This window comes from Panthera uncia, chromosome A2 (genome assembly GCF_023721935.1).
Source record: "Panthera uncia isolate 11264 chromosome A2, Puncia_PCG_1.0, whole genome shotgun sequence".
Classification (NCBI taxonomy): Eukaryota; Metazoa; Chordata; class Mammalia; order Carnivora; family Felidae; genus Panthera; species Panthera uncia.
The window spans coordinates 16,142,570-16,152,586 of NC_064816.1; the positions used below are offsets into that span (position 1 = coordinate 16,142,570).

The following is a 10,017-nucleotide window of genomic DNA, read 5'->3' on the forward strand; positions in this document are numbered from 1 at the left end:
ATTAGGTATTGAATGTTCAATATCACTTTGAAAAGCCAATACATTCAGTAATTTTTGTTAAACCTCCAATTTTGAGCAGGAAAAAACATTTATACCTCCTTGAAATTGAAAAGATAACAAATTTTTTTTCCTGGAACAAACCTCTTTCCCAGTATCATCCAACATTTCAAGATTAATGAGGTAAGTTTCTATTACAACAAATAATTTTTAAGTGATTTATGTATGGCAAAATGGTATCAGCGGCAGTCTACTGTTACTAGATTGAACGGCTCTCAATTTGTACTACAGCCAAGCAAAGATAAAGCATGATATAAAAAGGCAATTCTTAAAGCTTAGTATCCTCCCACATTTTTATCTATTCAGGTGCATTAGCTTTCCACTCTAAATCAAACAACCAGCATGCAGTTCACTTTGCTAAGACTGATATTTTGTTGACATGCTTTATATTACATGACCAAAGGTTGGTAAAATCTAGCCCACTGCCTGTTTCTCTGTAGCCCACAAGCTAAGAACAGTTTTTACATTTTTAAATGGTCGGAAACAAATTTTTTCTTTAGGGTGGTAATCTTTTATTTTTGATTTTGATTTTTTTTTTGTAATTTACACCCAAGTTAGTTAGCATATAGTGCAACAAAGATTTCAGTAGATTCCTTAATGCCCCTTACCCATTTAGCCCATCCCCCATCCCACAACCCCTCCAGCAACCCTGTTTGTTCTCCATTATTTAAGAGTCTCTTATGTTTTTGTCCCCCTCCCTGGTTTTATATTATTTTTGCTTCCCTTCTCTTATGTTCATCTGTTTTGTATCTTAAAGTCCTCATATGAGTGAAGTCATATATTTGTCTTTCTCTAATTTCACTTAGCATAATACCCTCTAGTTCCATCCACGTAGTTGCAAATGCAAGATTTAATTCTTTTTGATTGCTGAGTAATACTCCATTGTGTGTGTGTGTGTGTGTGTGTGTGTGTGTGTGTGTATGTGTGTGTACCACATCTTTACCCGTTCATCCATCGATGGACATTTGGGCTCTTTCCATACTTTGGCTATTGGTGATAGTGCTACTACAAACATTGAGGTTCATGTGCCCCTTCAAAACAGCACACCTGTATCCCTTGGATAAATACCTAGTAGTGCAATTGCTGGGTTGTAGAATAGTTCTATTTTTAATTTTTTGAAAAACCTGGCTGGAAAGAAATTTTAAAGAATAATATTTCTGACACATTAATATTAGATGAAATTCAAATTTCACTGTCCATAAGTAAAGTTTTATCCAAACACAGCACACTCATTCATTACACACTGTCTATGGCTGCTTTCATGTAACAGCAGAGTCGAGCAGTTGCAACTGAGATGACATGACCTGCAAACCCTAAAATATTTACTCTCCTGCCCTTAATAGAAAAATTCTGCCTATTCCTGTTCTAGACAACTCCTCTGTCATCCTTATAAAAAGTTTTCTTTTCTAGGGGCGCCTGGGCAGCTCAGTCAGTTAAGTGTCTGACTTCGGCTCAGGTTGTGATCTCACGGTTTGTGAGTTGGAGCCCCAGTCAGGCTCTGTGCTAACAGCTCAGAGCCTGGAGCCTGCTTCGGATTCTGTGTCGTCTTCTCTCTCTGCCCCTCTTCTGCTCACATTCTGTCTTTTTCTCTCTCCCAAAAATAAACATGTAAAAAATTTTTTTAAGTTTTCTATGAAATGTATTCTGTCAAAACACATTTCCATAAGGCCACAAAGTAGAACACCAGTCAAAAAAATGTTAACAAGTTTCATACCATTAAGCACATAAGACGTCAACTCTGTTGATCTAAAATATTTTCAAATTTTAGACCTACTCAGAGTTTCCAATTCAATAGGTAAGGCCAAGAATTTGCATTTCTAACAACTTCCAGGTGACACAACTAGACTGGGAACCTACTTTAAGAACCACTAAACTTTTGGGGCACATGGGTGGCTCAGTAAGTTAAGCATCTGATTCTTGATTTCAGCTCAGCTCATGATCTCATAATTCGTGGGTTTGAGCCCTAAGTCTGTGTTGATAGTGCAAAGCCTGCTTGGGATTCTCTCTCTCTGCCCCTCCCAGACTCATGCTCTTTCTCTCTCTCTCTCTCTCTCTCTCTCTCTCAAAATCAATATACATTTTTTTAAAGTAGTGTTTAAGGGACACCTGGGTGGCTCAGTCGGTTAAGCGTCTGACTATGGCTCAGGTCATGATTTCATGGGTCCTGAGTTCGAGCCCCACCTTGGACTCTATGCTGACAGCTCAGAGCCTAGAGCCTGCTTTGTGTGTCTCCCCCTCCCTCTGGTCCTCCCCCACTTGAGTTCTGTCTCTCTGTCTCTCAAAAATAAACATTAAAAAAAAATTTTTTAAACATCATGTCTAAAAAAGAACCACTAAACTTTTTATTTCATTTTTTTTTTTTTATGTAGGCTTCACACCTAGCGAAGAGCCCAATGAGGGGCTTGAACTCAACGACCAGGAGATCAAGACCTGAGCTGAGATCAACAGTTGGATACATAACCGACTGAGCCACCCAGGTACCCTAAGGACCCCTAAACTTTTTAAAAAATCTGTTTCAGATATTACTATGTCTTAAAGAATACAGTTTATTATAACTCAAAAGTTAAAACACATTTATACAATTTTTAAATGTTAAAAACTACTACAATTTCCGTTTCCTATAATATTGCCAATTCCTACAAAAACTATCAAGTTTACATTTTTTTTTTAATTTTTTTTTTTAATGTTTATTTTTGAGACAGAGAGAGACAGAGCATGAATGGGGGAGGGGCAGAGAGAGAGGGGGACACAGAATCGGAAGCAGGCTCCAGGCTCTGAGCCGTCAGCCCAGAGCCTGACGCGGGGCTCGAACTCACGAACCGTGAGATCGTGACCTGAGCCGAAGTCGGACGCTCAACCGACTGAGCCACCCAGGCGTCCCTATCAAGTTTACATTTTTTAAGAACCATACACTTTCGGGGCGCCTGGGTGGCTCAGTCGGTTGAGCGTCCGACTTCGGCTCAGGTCACGATCTCGCAGTCCGTGAGTTCGAGCCCCGCGTCAGGCTCTGTGCTGACTGCTCAGGGCCTGGAGCCTGTTTCAGATTCTGTGTCTCCCTCTCTCTCTGACCCTCCCCCGTTCATGCTCTGTCTCTCTCTGTCTCAAAAATAAATAAACGTTAAAAAAAAAAAATTAAGAACCATACTTTCAAATGAAAATTCAGTATCAGGTTTTTTCCGATTTATTCAACATAGTAAATCTTTCAACAAATAATATTCAATTGGTAAGTTAATTTGTAACACTCACATTATCTTTTTTTTTTTTTTTTAATCTATTTTGAGAGAGAGAGCAAGCAGGGTAGGGATAGAGACAGAAGGGAGAGAGAGAATCCCAAACAGCCTCCGTACTGTCAGTGCAGAGCCTGATGTGAGGCTCGAACTCACATACTGTGAGATCAATACCTGAGGTAAAATCAAGAGTCAGACGCTTAACCAACTGAGCCACCCAGGCACCCCTCAAATTATCTTAATAGACTCTTCAAATGTATCCTACAGAACTGACAAAATATGGAATATATATCCACAAGGTAACTTTATTATCTTTAATAAATATAGGTTTCTCAAAGGACTCATACAATGTACTGCAGTTTTTTTGCACATCGTAAAGCATGAAAGACTAATAAGCCTAACTTTTTTATCTTTCAGATACCTGCAGATCACTGAACAATGCCAAATCCTGAAACTGAAAAAGACACCATCTTACAGGAAGGTTGTCAGCAAAAACCAAATCAACCCTTCAGGCAAAAACTAAACTTAGTAACTGTTACATACATAGATTCATATACATTCTAAATTACACTATTATGCATGTTTCATTTGATATACTGTCATTCAGAATACAAAAAACATGTAAAAGTTTCATATGGACAACCTTATAGTTTCAGAATAAAGATGGCCAAGTTCAAAATCCATTCAGTATTATTTAGCTATTTTAAAATCCAATTTTTAAATTACAAAATATTTAACCTTGGTTAGAAACTTTTTTTTCCGGGGCAATGGGTGGCTCAGTTGGTTAAGCATCCGACTCTTGATTTCAGCTCAGGTCATGATATCATAGTCACCAGATCAAGTTCACATCGGGTTCCATGCTGAGTGTGGAGCCTATTTGAGATTCTCTCCCTTTCTCTGTGCCCATCTCCCCAACTCGCACTTGCACTCTCTCCCTCCCTCAAAAAGAAAAAAAGAAATTAGAAACATAACATTTTTAATTCATAAATAAACTGCTACATCAATGCATTAGTGTAAACCATACCTCACACCCACTGAAAATGCAGCCAATGTAGGACTATAATGTCTTATTTGTTTTTTAAGTAGGCTCCACACCCAATGTGGGCCTTGAACTCACGACCTTGAGGTTAAGAGTCACATGCTCTGAGTCAGCCAGATACCACTAAAGTTTTTAAAACAACTTTTAAACGTTTAAAATTAACATTCTATTTAACCAGTAAGAATGAAGCAAGATTACCATGGGATGTACACAAAAATATCATTATCACCTCAAATTTACATAATCCCATCTTCAATTACTATCTCATTTGAATCAAACAACAGTCTTATGGGAGTTAGTCTTACTCCCAATCTACAAATGGAAAATTAAAACAGGAATCAAGTCATCTGCTCAAGGACACCACCAATTAGCAGCCAAGAGTACTGAACTCACAACTTCCAAAGTGTAATGCTCTTCACATCCCATACTGCTATAATAGAACTCATTTCAAAAGCTTTCAAAAATATCACCTAAAACATAAAAGGTTCTTGGGGCACCTGGGTGGCCCAGTCAGGTAAGTGTCCTACTTCGGCTCACGTCATGATCTCACAATGTGTCAGTCCAAGCACGCATCAGGCTCTGTACTGATGGCTCAAGAGCCTAAAGCCTGCTTTGGATTCTGTGTCTCCCTCTCTCTCTCTGCCCCTCCCCTGCTCGTGCTCTATCTTTTTCACTCTCAAAAATAAATAAACAAAAAATTTTTTTTAACATAAAAGCCTCTTGACAGCTTTTAAAACACTGAATCCTGATTAACAAAAATGACTATAGACTATTTCAGTCATAATCATTTTATCTTTTGAATAGTATGGAGGTTTCTCAAAAAGTTAAAAACAGAACTACCCTACAACCCAGCAATTGCACTACTAGTATTTATCCAAAGGATACAAAAATGCTGATTTGAAGGAAGGGGCACATGCGCCCCAATGTTTATAGCAGTGCTATCAACAATACCCAAATTATGGAAAGAGCCCAAATGTCCATCAACTGATGAATGGATAAAGATGTGGTATATATACACAATGGAATCTTACTGGGCAATCAAGAAGAATGGAACCCTGCCATCTGCAACAACATGGATGGAACTAGAGGATATTATGCAAAGCAAAATAAATCAGTCAGAGTAAGACAAATATTATTTCACTCATATGTGTAATTTAAGAAACAAAACAGGGGCGCCTGGGTGGCTCAGTTGGTTAAGCATCTGACTTCAGCTCAGGTCATAATATCATGGTTCATGAGTTTGAGCCCCACATCAGGCTCTGTGCTGACAGCTCAGAGCCTGGAGTCTGCTTTGAATTCTGTGTTTCCCTCTCTCTCTGGCCCTCTACTGCTCATGCTCTCTCTCAAAAATAAACAAACATTAAAAAAAATAAAAAAAACAAACATGAACACAGTGGAAGGGAAGGAAAAATAAGATAAAAACAGCGAGGCAAACCATAAGAGACTCTTTAAATACAGAGAACAAACAAGGTGGATGGGGAGATGGGCTAAATGGGTGATGGACATTAAGGAGGGCACTTGTTGAGATGACCACTGGGTATTGTACATAAGTGATGAATCACTGAATTCTATTCCTGAAACCAATACTACACCATATGTTAACTAACTTGAATTTAAATAATTTTTTTTATCTTTTGATCAAAAAAAAGTTCAACAGCATGTTTTACTTAAGACAACCAAAGACTTTTAGTCTGAAGTGTTTTGATTAAGAATGGCAAGATCTAAGTTTAGAAAATTCTATCAATGCATCTGTTTATGTTACCTATAACATTGAGTATCCAAAGTTCAACTTGTCTCTGAACAATCCTATTGCAGCCAAGGTCCCATAAAACAAACAAAAAACTGTCTTTAACTGTTAAATACTTTATGTAAAGAGTACTGAAATGCATTCCTTAGGCAATCTGGTCTGTTTTAGTGATCACCCTTAGATTTAAATCATCCTGAAATCATCCTGACATCTTAAATCTTATTTTAAGGAATAAGCCAAACCAGGAAGAAACTTACCTGGGATCTTAATGGTTTACAGATATACTTCACCTTCAAGGTATCTGACTTGAATCAATTTAAGATCAGTGAGGTGTTATCATTTGAAAACCACTCAGAAACTATACTCAGAAATACAGCTCTCATCTTCATCAAAGTTAGAATGAAAGACATGTACCCAATAATAGAAAGAAGGCAGCTCAGGCAGGAGATGAACAAGCTTCTACATTGCAGCTGGGACTTAAAATGCAACCTCAGGGCACCTAGGTGGCTCAGTTGGTTAAGCATCTGACTCTTGCTTTCAACTCTGATATGATCCCAGGGTCATGAGATTAAACGCCATGTGGGGCTCTGTGCTGAGCATGGAGCCTACTTGAGATTCCGCCCCTCCCCCCAGCCCCTCTCCCCCGCTCCCTAAATAATAAAAATAAAATAAAAATGCAGGGCACCTGGGTGGCTCAGTCAGTTGAGCGTGTGACTTCGGCTCAGGTCATGATCTCAGGGTTCATGAGTTCAAGCACCACGTTGGGCTCTGTGCTGAGAGCTCAGAGCCTGGAGCCTGCTTCAGATTCTGTGTCTCCCTCTCTTTCTGCCCCAATTTCAAGCCAATAGGTAACCACCCTATGCTTCCCTCCAGGAGTCACCTCCTCTGGACTTCTTTGGCCTAGCTGAAGCTCATTCCAGTGAAAAAATACTCACTCTCCTTTGTGTGCTGCTGAGCCAAATTTATCAACAAAGCTTAAACAAATAGGTTCCTAGTTAATCTGTTCATTCACTGAACAAACATGGACAGAGCACTTACTAAGGACACACAGAAAATAAAAATACAAGTTTTCTTTCAATTTGAAACCACGTGAGTTTTACAAGTAGGTGTCTATGCCTACCTTTACCACTACATTTTCCGCTACGTTCCACTAAGTTCTTTGATGAGAGGCATTAAGTATGGCAAAAAAAAAAAAAAAAAAAAAAAAGGGGGATTTACAGCCAGGGAAGACCTTCATTGAATTCTAAATCTGCCATTCCTACTTGTAATCTTGAGAAGTCACTTAAATCTGGAGCTGTGGGTTCCGTTCATGTATAAAATTAAATAAATATCTATTACTTAAGACTGTTGTAAGAATTTCAGTGAGTTACGGTTTAAGTGCCCAGATATGATTAGATGCCAAGTTGTTAGCAGAATGCATGGATAAACTTATCAATATAAATGGGTCTACCAATGTCATGTTTATTTCATAGTTGCTGATATGTATGAATCTGAAAATGCAGTATTAAGTGCTACAGAAAAGTTTAGTTAAAACCCAACAATGTGTACACCAAGTAGAGATATATAGGGTGTTCTGGCTAATACTTTCACCACTCCAAACACCACTCTCTGAGGCTGACAGGATTCTGGCTGTCAGGTCTAAGGAATATACAATTCTGAATTGGAGGGGACCCAGGGAATATACTCTGGCCTTATGAAACCCTGAGAATATTCACCCAATGGCCTCAATACTCTAAGACAAATCCTTGAGCCAGCCTCATAACCACTTCCTCGCCCACCAAACACAACCAAGCCTTCAGATGCTCTCTTAGAACTGGGCCCAAACAGATGCACACAAAGTTTGGAGGTAGAAATGACTATTTCTCTTTTTCCTTTCTCTTCCTTGATATCCAAAGGAATATTCCTCATATTTCTGCTAAAACTACATTGATAAACTTGGGGCACCTGGGTGGCTCAGTCGGTTAAGCTGTCAACTTTGGCTCAGGTGATGATCTCGTGGTCCGTCAGTTCAAGCCCCGCGTTGGGCTCTGTGCTGACAGCTCAGAGCCTGGAGCCTGCTTCGGATTCTGTGTCTCCCTCTCTCTCTGACCCTCTCCCACTAATGCGCGCGTGCGCGCGCGCTCTCTCTCTCTCTCTCTCTCTCTCAAAAATAAACATAAAAAAATTTTTTAAACTACATTGATAAACTAATATGTCAATTATACCTCAATAAAGATACCCAAATAGGGGAGGGGCAAGGCTACATTAAGATACACTGAATTTAAAACCCAAAGCATTGGCTGAAGGGCATGTGATAAAAAATAACACTTTCATAATATATATTCAATTCCCATAACCACTTCTAGAAGCTCTGCTGCCTACACAAGAAAAGTGACCAATTTATCACTGTATTAGGGAGAGCAATATTCTTGTCTGCATACATGCAGATGAGAAAAACTGGGAATCCCAAATGTGACTGCAAAATTTTAGGCAGAAAAAAGTCAAATTATCTAAAAATATATCGTAAATAAAAATATATTTGGTCTCTCACTTCCTAAAACTTCTGTAAGAAACAGTCATTTCTGAAAGCACACAACGTAACGTCAAAGGAACACAACATCCTGCCCCTGCCTATCAACCTCCAAAAGCTGACAGACTCCACTGAGCTGCGGAACTCAAATGAATAGGCTCCTACACTACTTCACCTTTTCATTCATTGAATAAATATTTACTAAGCAACTATTAAGGGCGAGGCAATGAGTACCATGTTGAGGGGCGGCATTGCAGTGAAGGGGCCTGACAAGGTCCTTGCCCCAGTGGTATGGTTCTCAAAGGGGGAATTCGGGAACTTGAAAAGAGTGCTCAGAAATCTGGGGCAGAGTGGATATTCTCCACTGGTAGAAATATCTGGGCTGTTTGCTTCATTACACCTTCTTTTTTTTTTTTTTCTTTCATTACACCTTCTAAGGGAGTCATTCCTATGTATCTGCAAGGGGAAGTTAAAAAACACTTGTGATAAATAAGAAGATTAAGTCACAACTTTCAATACCACTGACTTAGCGGAACTTACCTCCCAAAAGCAGGAGAAACAGATAAATGAAAAAAAAAATTATCTCAGAAAGTGGTGCCAAGAAAATAAAGGTGATAGGAAGTGGGTCAATCTAATATAAACGGGGTTCTCAGGGAAGGCCTCATTAAGCAACACATTAGGTACGAGTGAACGTTAATTCTTGTGCGCACACTATACGGAACTAAAAGCACAAGTAAAAACTATCATTTTTTTAATATCAGTGCTCATCGATTCTATCATCTATAATATCAGCCTGTTAACTTCCTCGTACAATCGTAAAGTCATTCTTTAACAAATGAACAACAGGTAGGAGACCATCAGCTACCTCACTTGACTTTGAAGACGAGTCTATAAACAAAACTTGAAGCTGCTCTTAGAACACAGGCTCGGACAGTTTGTAAAAATTACTGTTCGCACACCCAATGCAGCTAACAAAAGAGATTCACGCCCTCCCTCTTGCAGAGCTCCAGTTGCCCCTTGCACACTAGAGTGAGCTGTGGCTCTCGCCCGCGTGCGGGAACTCCCAGAGGCCCGGCCCCGAGGGCCCGGTGGAGCCCCGGGCGCGCGGGCGCCGAGAGCGGACGGCGGGGGCGTGGCGGGCCCGGGCGCCTGCCTTTGTTGTCCCTCGTGGCGCGCGGGGGGGGGGGTGGGGCGGCCCGAGGCCCGCGAGGCCAGAAGCTGCGCCGGGCTCCCGTCGCGTGGCCCCTAGTCCCCACGGGCGCGCGAACCCACCTTCTTGTAGTGCTTGCCCAGCCAGACCCGCACCGAATCCAGCTGGGACACCGTCTCCGGGCTTTCCCAAAACTTGCTGGCCGGGCCACCGTCCTTCCGCCGATAAACGGCCAGGCCCGCAGCCGCCGCCGCGCCTCCCGCGCCCGCGGCGCCCGCCGCCGCCCCC

General features: G+C 40.7%; 1 protein-coding gene across 1 annotated transcript in view; it reads right to left on the reverse strand.

Annotated features, from left to right (window-relative positions):
* The window catches only part of SMARCC1 (SWI/SNF related, matrix associated, actin dependent regulator of chromatin subfamily c member 1), a 173,598-nt gene that overhangs the window by 162,454 nt on the left and 1,127 nt on the right, over positions 1-10,017 (reverse strand). The window contains exon 2 of the mRNA XM_049639431.1: positions 9,852-10,016. Coding sequence (XP_049495388.1) covers positions 9,852-10,016 — 165 coding nt within the window. The remainder of the gene's footprint in view (positions 1-9,851; position 10,017) is intronic.